This window comes from Pavona decussata, unplaced genomic scaffold, assembly GCF_977016875.1.
Source record: "Pavona decussata unplaced genomic scaffold, jaPavDecu1.1 SCAFFOLD_100, whole genome shotgun sequence".
Taxonomy (NCBI): Eukaryota; Metazoa; Cnidaria; class Anthozoa; order Scleractinia; family Agariciidae; genus Pavona; species Pavona decussata.
The window spans coordinates 568888-585551 of record NW_028145515.1 but is presented as its reverse complement, the minus strand read 5'-3'; the positions used below and the strand labels follow the sequence as shown (position 1 = coordinate 585551).

The 16664-nt window shown below is 41.9% G+C and overlaps 1 protein-coding gene across 3 annotated transcripts; it reads left to right on the top strand.

Annotated features, from left to right (window-relative positions):
* On the top strand, positions 1–15366 carry LOC146472196 (uncharacterized). Of its 3 annotated transcripts, none has more exons than XM_085119575.1 (6): positions 1–36; positions 5030–6257; positions 6944–7051; positions 7792–7884; positions 9040–12875; positions 14098–15366. In XM_085119575.1, the coding sequence occupies exons 1-5, from the start codon at positions 16–18 to the stop codon at positions 12714–12716; spliced, it is 5127 nt and encodes a 1708-aa protein (XP_084975701.1). In that variant the 5' UTR covers positions 1–15; the 3' UTR covers positions 12717–12875; positions 14098–15366. The 3 variants fall into 3 exon arrangements, with proteins under 3 accessions (XP_084975701.1, XP_084975700.1, XP_084975699.1); XM_085119574.1 differs by having other exon boundaries at positions 9037–12875; XM_085119573.1 differs by having other exon boundaries at positions 6944–7056; positions 7794–7884; positions 9037–12875.
* The last annotated feature ends 1298 nt before the right edge of the window (positions 15367–16664 follow it).

Sequence of the window (16664 nt, the reverse complement as noted above, 5' to 3'; positions counted from 1 at the left end):
TGAAGGCTTCCTGTGATGTCCAGGTTGACAATTAAGGTAATTAACTCTCAGTCTGCCGGTAATTGAACTGATATAGCTAAAGCCCTGTCTACACGAGCAATTTTTATGTGGCAACTGTATATGACAATTTTTATTTGCCATGTAGATGGCTCAACAAATATTTGTTGTTAATTTGCGTCAGTAATAATTTCACACAGCGGAAATGTCCATGGAAAGCCAAAAAGCAAGATGGCGTCATGCTGGATGAGCAAATGTTAGGGACTGTAGGGACTGGGTTCTACAGATGACGTTGAAAAAATTGTCACATTTTATGTGGCATCTCGTCTACAGGGACAATTTTTTTAATGTGGCAATATTTATTTGCCACATAAAAACTATGCGGCTTTTCGGCAAATGCAGTTGTCACATAAAAATTGGTCATTTCTCATCATCTACATGTGCAAATAAAAATTGCCACATAAAAATTGCTCGTGTAGACGGGGCTTATTGAATATTGTACAGTCAATACACGCTGTGTGTGTGCATATGCATTGTTGTTCTGGTAAACAAGAGCTAACCCAGGGAAGGTGTCCATTCCTCCCCTGACTATTAGCTATTACCTTACCCTGTGAGATGCAAGAACCCCCAAACAATACAATGTAGCTAACCCCAGTGCACCTATTCACTGTCCCTAAACTAACCTATTCATACTCCTATGAAATGCCCAATACCTCAAACAAGAGCTACATGTAATGCTAGTGCAAGTGTTTCCCTCCTAAAACGAAGCTCAACTTACTCCTATGAGAAGCAAAAAACCGTAAAGAATACCTCTCCCCAAGACAAACTAAGCTAACCTTACATCTGTGAGGTGCTCAATCCCCCAAACAAATATAGCCATCCCCAGGGCAGGTGTCCATCCCTACCAAACTAAGTTAACATTACCCCTATGGCATGCTAAGCAATACCCCTAACCCTAGGGCAGGTGTTCTACCCCTATGTTGTGTCCAATCCCACAAACCATAGCATACACAGGGCAGCTATACACTCTCCTCAAACTAACCTATTCGTACTCCTATGAAATGCCCAATACCCCAAACAAGAGCTAACTTCAGGGCAGGGGTCCTCCACTGCCAGACTAAGTTAATCTTACCCAATCCCCTAAACAAGACCTAACTCCAGGGCAGTTGTTTTACCTCCCCAGACTAAGCTAACCTTACCTCTGTGAGGTGCTGAATGCCCCAAACAAGAGCTAATACCAGGGCAGTTGTTAACCCTCCCCAGACTAAGCTAACCTTACCCCTGTGAGGTGCCCAATGCCCCAAACAAGAGCTAACCCCAGGGCAGTTGTTTTACCTCCCCAGACTAAGCTAACCTTACCTCTATGAGGTCCTTAATCCCCCAAATGAGAGCTGACCTCAGGGTAGCTGTTCACCCTCCCCAGACTAAGCTAACCTTACCCCTGTTATGTGCCCAATCCCCCAAACACAAGCTAACCCCAGGACAGGTGTTCTTCCTCCCCAGACTAAGCCAACCTTACCCCTGTTACGTGCCCAATCCCCCAAACACAAGCTAACCCCAGGACAGGTGTTCTTCCTCCCCAGACTAAGCTAACCTTACCCCTGTTACATGCCCAATCCCCCAAACACGATCTAACCCCAGGACAGGTGTTCTTCCTCCCCAGACTAAGCTAACCTTACCCCTGTTGGGTGATAATCCCCCAAACACAAGCTAACACCAGGGCGGGTGTTTCTCCTCTCCAGACTAAGCCAATCCTGAGGAGGGTGAACACCTGCCCTGGGCTTAGCTACTGTTTGGAGGATTATCATGTAACAGGGGTAAGGTTAGCTTAGTCTGGAGAGGGTGAATGCCTGCCCTGGAGTAAGCTCCTGTTTGGGAGATTGGGCACATAACAGGGGTAAGTTTGGCTTAGTCTGGGGAGGGGAGGAACACCTGCAATGGGGTTAGCTCCTGTTTGGGGGATTGGGCACATAACAGGGGTTAACCTGTTAACCCTCCCCAAACTAAGCTAACCTTACCCCTGTGAGGTGCACAATTCCCCAAACAAGAGCTGAACCCAGGGTAGCTGTTCACCCTCCCCAGTCTAAGTTAACCTTGCTACTGTTATGTACCCAATCCCCCAAACAAGACCTAACCCCATTGCAGGTGTTCCTCTTCCTAAGACTAAGCCAACCTTACCCCTGTTATGTACCCAATCCCCCAAACAAGAGCCAACTCCAGGGCAGGTGTTCCTCCTCCCAAGACTAAACCAACCTTTTCCCTGTTATGTACCCAATCCCCCAAACAAGAGCTTACCCCAGGGCAGGTGTTCCTCCTCCCCAGACTAAGCTAACCTTACCCCTGTTACATGCCCAATCCCCCAAACACGATCTAACCTCAGGGCAGGTGTTCCTCCCCCCCCAGACTAAGTTAACCTTACCCAATCCCCCAAACACAAGCTTACCCCAGGGCAGGTGTTCCTCCTCCCCAGACTAAGCCAAACTTACCCCTGTTATGTGCCCAATCCCCCAAACAAGAGCTAACACCAGCGCAGGTGTTCAACCTCCCCAGACTAAGCTAACCTTACCTCTATGAGGTCCTTAATCCCCCAAATGAGAGCTGACTTCAGGGTAGCTGTTCACCCTCCCCAGACTAAGCCAACCTTACCCTTGTTATGTGCCCAATCCCCCAAACACAAGCTAACCCCAGGACAGGTGTTCTTCCTCCCCAGACTAAGCTAACCTTACCCCTGTTACATTTCCAATCCCCCAAACACAAGCTAACCCCAGGACAGGTGTTCTTCCTCCCCAGACTAAGCTAACCTCACCCCTGTTACGTGATAATCCCCCAAACACGAGCTAACATCAGGGCGGGTGTTTCTCCTCTCCAGACTAAGCCAATCCTGAGGAGGGTGAACACCTGCCCTGGGCTTAGCTACTGTTTGGAGGGTTATCACGTAACAGGGGTAAGGTTAGCTTAGTCTGGAGAGGGTGAATGCCTGCCCTGGAGTAAGCTCCTGTTTGGGAGATTGGGCACATAACAGGGGTAAGTTTGGCTTAGTCTGGGGAGGAGGAACACCGGCAATGGGGTTAGCTCCTGTTTGGGGGATTGGGCACATAACAGGGGTAAGGTTGTCTTATTCTGGGGAAGAGGAACACCTGCCCTGGGGTTAGCTTTTGATCACCAACCTTACCCCTGTTATGTAGCCAATCCCCTTAACACAAGGTAACCCCATTGCAGGTGTTCCTCCTCCCCATACTAAGCCAAACTTACCCCTGTTATGTGCCCAATCTCCCAAACAGGAGCTAACTCCAGGGCAGGCATTCACCCTCTCCAGACTAAGTTAACCTTACCCCTCTTACATGCCCAATCCTCCAAACAATAGCTAACCCCAGGGCAGGTGTTAACCCTCCTCAGGATTGGTGATCACCCTACCCAAATGAAACTGACATTACTCCTATGAGGTACACAATCCCCCAAACAATAGCTAACCCAAGGGCAAGTGTTCACCCTCATCAAACAAAGCTAAGGTTACTCCAATGAGTTTTGCAATCTTCTAATCAATAGCCATCGCCAAGGCAGGTGTTCACCCTCTTCAAGCTCAGGTAACCTTACCTAAGCTAACCTAATAGTGGATATCCTTCCCAAACTAAGCTTACCTAGTTCTCCTACAAGATCTCCCAAAACACGCAGGCAAAATGGGTGTAGCCTTAGGCCAAGTGTGTATACTTCTAAGGTACATGTAACCACACCCGTGTCAGTTACCCAATTTCTTAAAGTAAAGATAAGAACTTCTTTTCTGTGTCCTTTAGACACGCTACCTTAATTTTTGGATGACTTTTTCAGCTCACCAAACAAAAATTAACCCCAAGGGAACCTTTATTATCTGTGCCACACTCAATCTTTCATAATTATTTTACACTGTTTTTTAAAACTCCTATTTTTTATCCCTATCCCAATGATAAAACAAATACTTAAATCATTATACTCTGCAAGAGGTACTTGTGATGCTTTCTCAGGCAGTTGTAACTGCTTATAATCCTGCTAAAACGTTTTTTCTTTTTCTCTTTTCCTTTGCTGTATATAATTTGCAATAACAAAATTGACCTGCATTGCTTAGGTCACTCCCTCAACATAACCAGTAACAAAAATCATATTTTTACCAATTATGTACTGCCAAGTTTTATTTGAGACTCTGTACCTTGAATAGCGCCTAGGATGGCACAAAGGTTGCCACTATTAACCTGCCGAAACTGTTTTTAAATCCAGTTGTTCAAGAGACTGAGCAAAGCACTGATACTTTGTTGTTGCTAGTTTTGCTGGTCAGTGTTCAGTAGTTTTGGGCCTTTGAATAGAACTGTAGCTGCGCAAAGAGATTTCTGTTTATTTTTCAAACTTTTTTTTGTGGAGCTTCCATAAAAGTCTAAGCCGTGTTTGGCTTTCTGAACATTTCTGAAGGCTGGCAACACTCAGTAGAGTCCAGTTCCTTCTGGACCAGGCATCAATATACTAATAGTTATTACATAGACAGTCTCCCTGTTGAATTGAAATTCGTGTGGATGCCTCTCTGATACGTAAGATAACAAAATATGTAATAAGCTCAAGTGAATTTACCAAGAAACAGGAAGCTATTGACAACTTGTTACCAATTTTATCTGAGACAGGGGAACAAGGCTTCTAATTTTTAATCTACAGTGTGTGTATGTCTGTAAAGGACATTTAATTTGTTCTTCTGCATGATCATGAAGAAAAAGAATTGATTTTCTCATGCTGGTGAAAGTTTGGGATGACATGGATCCCGCCTAGTTTTATCAGAGTGAGTTGGGATAAGGCCTTCACTGAGTTCTGAGAAGGCACATTCAACTAAAATGATCCATATTTAGGCAACCGTCTTAAATTCAATCTACTCATTCTTGTAAAACTTAGCAAGCTCAATAGATTTGACTCATACTAACCACTACAATACACTTCCTCAGAATCTGGTTTTGGTAGCTGCCTGGAATTAACACAAAGTGATATTTCCTTCATTAAATCAATTACACATTTGTTTTAGGATTCCTCCTTGCCTAGCACGTCAGCCTCTACATCACAGGAATGCCTAGAGAGTGGGTCAAGCTTGGCTTCTAACAGGACACTGAAAGTTACTCTGTTGAGTAGTGAATGGCGATCTACAAAGGGAGGCTTGTCAACCATTAACAGAGAGCTTGCCATTCAGTTGGCAAAACACAAGAATGTGGAAGTCAGTATGTATCTCCCTCAGTGCAGTGAAGAGGATCAAAGATTTGCTGCTAGTCACAATGTCCATCTTATTGAAGCAAAAGAACTGATAGGTTTTGAGCCCATTGACTGGTTGTCCTCTCTACCAGAAAACCATGGCATTGATTGGATAATAGGACATGGGCTGCCCCTTGGCCGACAAGTACAACTCATTCGACAACGTCACCACTGTAATTGGCTTCAGGTTGTTCACACAGCTCCAGAAGAACTGGGAATGTTCAAAGGGTACACTGATGCGATCCCCAAAGGTGCGAAAAAGCGCTTAGCAGAGATAAAGTTGTGTGAGTGTGCAGATCAAGTTGTTGCAATTGGTCCGAAGCTGGCAGATGCATATTCCCATTATCTCCGTTACTGTCAAAAGGATCAAGCTGTATTCCAGCTCACCCCAGGCATTTTCTCTGAATTTTCTCATGTCAAGCAAGCCACAGAAGAAAGTGGAACATTTTGTGTTTTGGTGTTTGGTCGTGGTGATTATGAAGATTTTGAACTGAAGGGGTATGACATTGCCGTGAAGGCAGTTGCCGAGTTGTCTGAAAGTTCTTACCAGCTTGTGTTCGTCGGGGCACCATCTGGAAAAGAGGATGAAGTAGCAGAAAAGTTATGCAAGCATGGCATTGACCGTAAACAACTGAGGGTGCGTTCTTATGAGGAAAGCAGAGCTGAACTGGCCAAACTGTTTTGTGAAGTTGATCTTGCTATAATGCCATCAAGAACGGAGGGCTTTGGACTGGTTGCGCTTGAAGCTTTGTCTGCTGGTCTCCCTGTGCTTGTCAGTGGTAACTCGGGTCTTGGAGAAGCTTTAAAGAAACTGCCTTTTGGCTCTTACAACGTCGTCAATTCAGAGGATCCTAAAGAGTGGGCCAAGGCAATCAGGTCTGTTCGTGAAAAAGACAGGGCTGTACGGCTTGAAGAGGCTAAAGATCTTTGTGGAAAATATGCAAGGAAATACAGTTGGGAGGAACAATGTGGCAGACTTGTAGAAAGGATGATGAATATTGCTCTAGGTATGTGCAGTAGTGGTTGTTGCATCACACTTAAACTCATCACCAATAGATGAGCGTGGGAAAGGTAACTGCAAGGTCTGTAGGGGAGCTGCCAGCAAGTGCGAAAGATAACCATGACAACCCTGTGAGCGGCAACCACCCAGGCACCGTCACACTGAATACAACAGATTACGCATTTGACAGTCATTTCCGAATTTTTCAGTCACATCTAGAAAACCAAACTTTCATAGTACAAGTTTGTAATGTTCACATCTCAAGGCGTTCCAATTCTTTCTTGAAATGTTAACAAATTTTTTTTTTTGACCCGAAAGCCTCAGCTTACATGGGACGTACAGTTTCTGATGAGAGAAGGCTTAATTTGCCCTGGAGTGTTGATAATCTATAAACTATAAGTTACTTACATGAAAAGTCGAATTTTCGATCTACCCGATAACTGGAACCTCCACTAACTTGAACAGTTTTTCGTCTCCCTTCAGAGTTCGAGTTACCGGGGTTCTACTGTATAAGGAACATTTAGAGAAGCCTTCAGATGGTACATTTTTTTTATTTTGCTAGTCAACAGACTTGAAGTGGTAACTTCCTTTCCTTCCTCTTGCCCCACAAAAAGAAGTACTTGATTGTAAAATACTAGGAAATCTGAAAGGATCATGAGAGTTGTTACAAGATGGTTTTTATTTGTCTGACAGGGGATAAAGAAGATAAGCAAGATTCATTGATGAAAGGCAAAGAGTCAGTAACCCCCATGGTTTCCCAGGCTCATCAGGAACACACGCAGGCTGGGATTCTTCTCAGAGGTATAGTACAGGTATTATCATTGTAAACCACTGATAGGGTAAACCTGTACAACATGGCTTCATGTGCACTGAAGCCTTCAGTTTGGTTGTTTTCAACCAATGTAACTTTAGTTCCAGTAAGACCCAAACCGCACATGTAATCATGCATTATTGCTAAAGTATGGGACTATGCTTGAACAGTTTTTCGGCAACAGGAAAAAAATTATATCGACTGCAGGGTGTTACACATGTCACAAATATCTCGCGAGACAAAGTTGTGTGAAACATTCTTAGAGAAAGCTTAGTTAGGTGTACTTTGATACAGGAGCAGAGCTTATATACTGAGCGATTTTTTAATTGAGTGTCGAAAGTAATTTCGCGTTGGCTTTTGTTTTGCATTACTTTGCTCTGTGACTGGTTAACAAAACTCATGCCTCTTTTTCAACCAATGGGAATCCAAACCAAAACCAGTTGTTTTTTCGCCACATGCGTTTTCCCACGCTTGGCGCCAGTTACATGTATTTGCTTCAAATTTTTATTGGCTCATTGTGTTGTTTACATCTGTTGCGATGGGCTAGAGTAATTACTTTGGTTTTGGTTTTGGTTTTATGACACTCAATTGGAAACCGCTCTATTCATTACGTCATCTGCGGGCCTAAAGTTATAACTGCCCCATTTTCCCGTCATGATTCCTTCCTGTACAGATAACCAGTATTTAGTTACAATTGGCCAATGCTTTATTTTTTAATCCACTTCACCAGAGAGTCAAGCCGCAGAAAAGGGCAAAAGACCGTTATATCCAAGTGGCTCTCCAGTTCCAAAGAAACCTAGACTTGCAACAGATGACCATGAAGGTAAGTATTGTGAAGCTTTTTGGGGAGGGTTAACAGCCATGAATCAAAATTCCTTTTTCAAACAAATTGAGGCTGAAGCGAGGCACGTCTTGCTACAGTCAACTGCATGTGGATATAGGGTAACATTTGCCTAACAAGATTCTTGTGTTTCCTCTCAATCATTTAAACCCCTTAGGCCCTAGGAAAAAAGGAGGCTGGAGGGTGTCTTTTTCTCCACTAAGAATTTTGATTTTTAAAGTTGCTTGAAAATCAGGAAAGGGCGAATGAAAGCGCTGAGTACAACCTTGTTTTAATTGTTGAATCTAATTTTTAAACAACAAAAACGAATATAAAGGAATTTTTGTTGCGAAAGGGATCATTGGTCATTGTGGTAGAATGTATAATAATAATTTTAATCATCATTATCGCCGTGATCGTCGAACGTTGTCATCATTAAAAATAAAATAATTGTTTGACTCACAATGTAGTCACTTGACTTGAAGATTGGGACGTTTCAACTGCTAACTGCTAGTCTTCATCAGGCAATGAGGCCGACTGATTACGTTTTAGTATTTATATCACAAAGGTTGGCTGTGATTGGCGGATTTCCATTCTCGTTGGTTTGGGAAAAAAAAAGATAGATATTAGCTATTCAAAGCTACTCTGTAAATTCGAGGATAAATAAAGTATATCTATGTATGTCCCCTCAGTGGGCCGCAGTTGCTCTGGTTTCCTGTTGTGTTTCTTGATCGTTAGTATCCAGGCATCCATAATGTCTATTCAGTTTGTTAGGGTGTAGCCTGATGTGGAGGGATTCTTTAACGTGTGTACCCGAATGTACTTGTCTCGATCAATAAAAGTTCCCAGGCTCGTTCCAAAGCAGATATAAGTAGCTGGTCTTGTTGGCATGCACTAAAACGGTGGGGTTAAAGTTAAGAATTTTTTTTTAAACATACCGGTATGCAAGCAGGAGATTGGAACCCACTAGCCAGAAGCTGTAAATTGAACATTGATAAAAAAAGTCATGGGCTTTTTTCCTGTCTAGGACTCATTGTTTGTTTGTTTTTTTATTAAGAGTTCTGTTGTGACGGTTTTTTGTTACATGAATGAACTCCATATATTACTATCTCTCTTGTAATAATGTTGATCGTTACTTCTTTTTAATTTTCCCAGCAGTAGCCGACAACTCAGTTGTTGTGAAGTTGCTCAAAAAAGAGTACAATAGACGGGCTAAGCTGAGGCCGCTTCTTTGGGACAACACTATTCAGTTACCTCTTGAAGACGTCTACACAAGATTGAAAATTGTTTCAAGATCAAAAACAGGTGTTCAAACAAAAGGGAATGAGGTGAACCCACATAACATCTTTGAGGGTCTTTGCAGCGGCGAGTTTGTTGGGCAAGCAGAAAGTCATGAGGTGAACATGCATGATGACATCCTAAGCCTTGTTAACAGAGGCGAGATTGTTCCACAACCAGAATGTGATGAGGTTAATGTGTATGACGTCTTTAGGGCTCTTAACAAAGGTGAGGATGTCATGACACTTGTTGAGGGAAACCCCGGAATTGGCAAAACGACATTTTGCCTTAAACTTGCTTATGACTGGGCAAATCAAAACCCCGCAACAACGTTTACCTTTCCTAAATTCGAATTTGTGCTGCTACTAAAATGCCGCGACATTGATGGAGGTATAATTGACGCCATTATTGGGCAACTTCTGCCCAAGGATATTAACAAAAACATCAAGGAAAAGCTACTGAATTTCCTGAAGGACATTCATAATCAGGAGAAAATTTTAATTATTTTAGACGGTCTGGACGAGCTTCCCGAAAAATCAAAGCATCATGTGGATGAACTTCTTCACAGAAGAATTTTCCCATTTTGTTATGTCCTGGCCACGTCGCGGCAAGAGAGAGGAATCGATGCACGGAAGAAGTTTGTTTTTGACATTCTTTTACAGATCGAAGGATTCACTGAAAGTGATGCTTTCGAGTATATCAGGAAGCATTTTAAGAATGTTGGTCCAGAGCATTCATTGAAGGGTGAAAGGCTCATTGAAGAAATCAAAGAGAACACTTTATTACATGCCCTTCGAAGTAATCCATTAAATCTACTTCTTCTGTGCGTTATTTATCAAGACTATGAAGGAAAATTGCCGTCTTCGCGTACTGAACTTTACCAAATCATTGTGCGGTGCCTTTTGAGAAGATATTGTGCAAAACAAAGTGTAAAGGCCCATGAACACGACAGGGATTTAGACAAGCAATTTAAAAAGGAGCTCCTTGCACTTGGAAAGCTAGCTTGGAAATGCCTCCTGAACGATCGCCATAGTTTTCGTGAAGACGAATTGAAAGAATTGGAAAGGAAAAATGAGAAGTTGGTAGCTCGTGGACTAGGCCTTCTTTACAAGGAGGAAAGCTTGAAAAAGTTGAATCCGCAACATGAATACTACTTTCTTCACAAGACGTTCCAAGAGCACCTGGCTGCATTATATATTGCGCACAAGTTACGAAAAAACAAGTTTAATGTATTTGAGCATTTAGACTTTAATTCTTTGGTACAAAAATACCTTCAAGTGTTTCTATTTGTAGCTGGGATGCTAGGTGAGGAAGCAAATATTCTGTTTAGTCAGATTGGCGAAAATCTGCGTAGCTCGGGTGACTGGGACTGGCATAGATGCAGTATGGCGGCAGCAAATTACTTTGTTGAAAGCTTCAGTGAAAGTGGAAGTGCTGAACAAATGGCAGGTGCTCTTTTTTCCTTCATACCTTTTCCTTTGGACACACATGTTAAGGTTACTGCCACTGGTCCTGGACACCTCACTGGCCATGCCTTTGCCCGTTTGTTAGGGGCCTGTAAAAAGTTTTCAAATATACAGAAGCCTGTCACACTTAACTTGTCTGAATGTCCTGCCAGTGAACTGTTTGTAGCAAAACTTTCTCTTGTCAGCGTTGGAGATGCTGTGGAATCTTGCTCACAGCTTAGGACACTGAACATTTCTTTAACTGAACTTACTGAAGAAAAAGCAGATGTTCTGTTTGAAAGGTTGTCAGCAAGTAATTGTTTATCGTCATTGAGCTTTGCGGTGCAGCAGAGTATCCCTTGTGACGTAGCCGTCATCATTGGTAAGCATTTGGCTGCAAGCAAGAGCTTAGCAAAAGTGACGTTCACATTGTCAGGAGAATGGCGTGACGCTTGGGCTGCAGCTCTTGAAAAAGGATTATCTGCCGATACGCCACTGAAGTCTGTTGTTCTCAGGATTCGTGGCTTAATGACTAAGACTGCTATTCAAGCTTTAGAAAAGCTCTTATCACACAAATCGCTGGCCTCTCTGTCCCTCATCATTTGTGGAGATATGCAAGATTTATTTGCTACTGCTCTTAGCAGAGGACTCGTAGAACAAACCGTTTTGAAGTCTCTCGATTTATGTGTTGAAGGAAGACTGAGCTTCTGTGGTGCTAATTTAATACAAAGAGGTCTTATGGAAAATTGTTCTCTGAATGGTTTAAAAGTATCTGTTTTCGGAGAGCTCCCTGACAACTGGCCGGCTTTAGTTGAAAATCTACAGACAGCTAAAAAGTCACAAGTTGCTTTGGCTTTTCATCCACAAGTCTTCTGTCAAGTGACAGCTAATCAGGTGGCTCATTTTCTTCCAGTTGTGGTGGACAAAGGGTCACTTCCAGAACATCGCCTAACAGTCAACCTTTGGAGAGAGCTGAGCTGTGAAAGTGTAGAAGCTTTATATGAAACCTTGATAAGTGCCTCACTGTCTTGTCTGACTTTGAATGTCCATGGAAAATTAACCAGTGGTATTGCTAGTTGCATGGCAAGATATGCCAATCGAAACAAAACGGTGTCCTCTGTAAGCGTCAACATTTGGGGCAACATCCCTAAAGAGGAAAGGAATCTCTCTCAAAGAATTTTAGACGATAACCCAGCTGTTACGCTAAATGTACACGAGATGCATTCACATCCAGATGAATCAAGTGATGATCCTGATGTCTTTGTTGATGATCTTTCATCACTGTCAACGTTCATTACCCAACTGAGAAATACCAGAAAGGAAAAGCTCAGTGTTGCATTGTTCTGCTCCAGCCATATGGTTGAACAGTCGCATTTATCTCGTGCTAGGATGGAAAACACATCATTAAATGCACTTACTCTGATAGTAGATGGATTCGAAGTCGTCAATAATTTCTGGAAAGTCAGACTGCTTTTCGGTTTGGCGGAAACCACATTGAATGCACTCACTCTGAAAATTAACGACTGCAATCATTCCGGTGATGTCTTAGTGTACGGTGTTGTTGAGGTTTTGCGCAAAAACAGATTATTGAAGGCACTAACTGTTATCATTAACAAGTACAGCAAGGACGGAGGTGTCTGGGCAACCGGAGATTTCATTCTGGCAAGGGATTTGGTGAACACTTCCTTGAATGCATTCACTCTTACGGTTAACAGCTACGGCACCTTCAGCAGTGGTGAGATGCTGGCATTTTTCTTTTCGGCCCCATTAAGTACACTCACTCTGACAATAAGCAACTACAGCGACATAAGTGATGGCTGGGAACATGGTTTGGGTGATGTTTTGGCAGAGAACAAGTCTTTATCTACACTCAATCTAACATTAAACATCTATGGTGAAGGAAGTGATGACTTTTTACCCAAATTTTGGGACATTTTAATGAGATGCCAGTCGCTAACCACACTGAGATTACGATTGAATGACCAACGTGTAACCCAAGGCAGCCGTGGATACGACTTAAGTAAACTGGAGGTAAAATCCAAATCACTTTCCTTAATTGATCTAACTGTCAGCTTTTATGGAGTGGAAGACAGTTCGTCAGCTAAAAATTGAGTTCTGGAAAACAGTAAGTTCTGAAAACGTGCCTATGCACCCCAACTGTGGTTAGCGGTGCCAAACATTGGTGGCCATTACACCTGTTCATTTGCTGAAAAAAAGACTGTGGGCCTGTCAGCACATGGGTACGAGGAAAGCACAGATGTCAATGCAAATGTAAGCAAAATTATCTTCACGCATGTTGAACAAAAAGCGGCAGGCAATTGCCTGCGTGCAGACATCTCATTTTCTTTTGCTTTACGTGGAAAAGCAAAGGAAATTGGAGAAGTTTCAAGCAGGCTAGCAGGGATTTCAGTAGCATGGAAGGTGAAATCATGCATTATATTGCCATAAGACTAGATGGTAATTTGAGGACAATCGAGAATATCCCAAATGTAGACAGCTCCCCGGCTTTCTACTTACTTTTCGTGTTCTCAAATAACCGTTGTGTCGTATACAACACGGCAGCAGAGGAAAGAAGACAGTAAAATGCCCCTGTGTGACCAGAGTGACAACTATAAATTGTTAAAATGCATTTCACGTAATGTTCTGTCTAAGTCGTTTACCACTTTTTTGTTAACAACACGAACACATCGAGAAGAAAGTAATTTGAACCAGAGGGATTGGCTGTCACACAAAGAAATTGTGCCGTCCTCGCTTCTCAGTCTGCTGCCCTGTTACGTAAACTCGCCATTACAATATATGATTTTATCTGCTTTATAAGCTCTATGTTAGAAGTCAGGCCCTAAAAGCAACAGCTGAATTAATTTTCGTCTTGTTTGGAAAAAGGGAGAATTGTACTAACTAATAACTAGCAGAAACTACAATTTATGTGCTTTGCTGTTTAACCTGACTGAAAGAATTGACTTCTCAGAAAGCAGATCAGATTTCCCCTCTGCAACATTTTAAGTGTTTTTGTACGCTTTCATGCCCGCCCACTTGTCGGGTCAGTCCACAGTAGCCGTACACTTTTGCTTGATTCCAAATGTGTGCTTGGCTTATTGTCAGAAAGTACACCAATTAGTCTGAAGTGAGGGCTTGATATAATTAGGAACACGTTTTGCAAATTAAGGGAGTCAAACTAGTTTTCCCTCTTGTTTTAACTGTATTTAACTTATCGAGTCATATTAAACTCAGTTATTTTACCACAAATATTCATTAGTTTATCAGGGAATTGTTGCTTCATGTGTTGCTCATTCAGAAAAGAAAGCAACAAGGACACAGCAGTCCTTTCTACTGAAACTCTGTGAAAGAGGAAAGCTTAGAAGTATCTCAGGTTATCACATGTACACACTGAAATATGTGAAATGTTGATCGGTTTTGGTGGCTGCAAATGGACGCCATGTTGGTGTCAGATGAGATGTTAATTTGTCTGCTTCTTTGTTTTCTTTCTCTGCAGCATGTGTCACTACGTGGACCACAGGACACCCAAGCTCACGATAAAAGAATACGAGATCAGCGTGACTCTTCTTACTTTACCTGGAAGCAAAGATTCTGTGAACAGGGACCCTTAGTTCTTAGAATATCATTTTACACTGATCAGTCAAAGGAAGGAGCGATAGTTAAGGAACGTGAGTGCTTAGCAATGCGAAAGGCAAGCACGTCCTTAATCCTTAACCCTTATATCAAAGAACAAATTCTCATATCTTATCCCCATACTTTTCGTATAAACGTTCTGGGGAGAAGTTATTAAAATATCAATGAAATTCACCTTGAGTGATCATATCCTTAATTCGCATGACCTCAGGGATTGAATAAGCATTGATATTACAAAGAGAAATTTGATACTGATCACTGTTAGGGCTAAAAGGATCAATCTTATAATTTTTCCCCTGCAGTACTTGTACAAGAAAAGCATAGGGACAAGATAGGAGAATTTGTTCTCTGATATTAGGGGTTAATCTTTTACCTATACTCCAGTGGTAAGGCCCCTTATGTCATCATAGGAACGACCATTGCCTTGTGATATTGTACCGGTTGTTGCTATGGTGACATCTTTATAGGGTCACGGTAATACTGATCAACGTTCTTGCTAATTGTTGACAACCTGGGCTGAGTTGCTCGAAGCATGGTTAGCGCTAACCATTGGTTAAGAGGTATTAAAACCTATAGGTTGTCATGGTGTTTAACCTGGGTTAGCGCTAACCATGCTTCGAGCAACTGGGCCCTGAAATCGCTGTAACCTGGTTAACCAAGATAAGTCTTTTTCGCTTTTTATTTTGTATAGAAGTTTCCATAGGTTTATAATTGTTTAGGTAATGTTATTTTAATGTTTTTACCATTGAGGGTAGCAACGTGGATCACCGTTTTCTCCCGCCACGAAAAGCACACAATATCAAATGTGGGTAAGAAGCCCAATTTGATTTTTGTAAAGAAATTTTAAACAAACAGCATGTTGGTCATTTTTTAAAGGTAACTACAAGATTTCATCAACAGGCAAAAAAGTCGTGATCATCTTGTGTGACACCGCAAACAGTGCAAGCCGAAAGTGCAGCAGACTAGTTTTTGTATATAATTAATTAAACCTCACGATTTCATCCAGACTGAAAAGATGTCACCACCTTGTACAGATTAATAAACAGTGCTACAGGAAAGTACTGCTCGATAACATCAAATGTGGGTAGGAAGCCCAATTTGATTGTTAATTTTGGAAAGAAACAAAAATAAACAGCATCAAGGAAAAGTACTAGTCAATAACATCAAATGTGGGTAAGAAGCCCAATTTGATTGTTAATTTTGTAAAGAAACAAAAATAAACATCATCAAGGGAAAGTGTTGGTCAATTTCTGTTAAGGTGGCACGATAGGATTTCATAAACAGACTTAAAAGTTTTCGGCATAGAAAAAATTAGTGCAGGTGGAAAGTTCTGCAAGATAGTTTTGAATATGAACCTCACGATTTCATCTAGACTCAAAAGATGTCACCTCCTTGTACAGCGTAATAAACAGTGCTTCAAGAAAGTACTGCTCATTAGCTTTCATTTGAATGCTGACGTCAAACCAGCACGTTGGTACCAATGTATCACACGAATGGTAACGGTGGAACGTACAGCTCGGTAGATTTTGAACTAGAATGGTTATAGTTAAGGTCTGGATCAACGGACTGAAAGCGTGGAACCACAGTGACATGACATAAGGAGTGAAAGGCTTGATTAAATTCATTCACTTGAATTTTGGCTTGTTTTCAGTTTGGAGATGGTCTTAGCTATAACCTTCATGTAAGCAGAATCGATGTAAATGGTTACTAATTTATGTAACAATGTATCACGCCATATTCTATTCATAGTAATTTTATGGTTTAGTAAAGAATGGCGTTCTCCTGCGTCTTTTGCAAGGAACATTTCAAAAAGAGACTTGCTGAGATTAGTTTTGTAGCGTGGTGCAAATATTTTTTGATTTATTCAAAACAATGTGTAAATTTGTACCTTGTTAATGTAGAAGAAATATACTTTTGCTGTTGAGCGAAAACACTGAGTTTATTATCCTTAACATTTTACGGAATGGGGTTGTATGAACTGACGGTTCCAGGTGTCGCCTTTTGTTACTGCGCATGTGTTTTGCGCACCGAATGTTCCAAGAAACAAGGGTTTCGGAGGTGCCTAATGCTGAGGTATTTTTGCGCGTGTTTATAGGTAATTAACGCGAATGCTAAAAATGTCGTAAACTGCCCAGTTTGCGTTACGCGTCAGATTTTATGACCATATTTGGAAATAGGGTTTTCGGGTTTATAACACTCGTGCTCGCAAAAAAGGGCACTTGGCCTTGCACTGTAACACTGCGTTTTTCTCGCGGTGGTTGTTAATCAGTAAACTGGAAAACGGTGAATAAACAGTTAACTGGAAAACGGTGGATTCTTCAGTGTGTCAGGGAATTTCTGTTTTATTCTAATACATTCCCCACACTGAAAGTGGCGACCCTGCCAGGACACGAGTTGGAGATTTCGCCCGAGAACACAGCAAGCGACGAA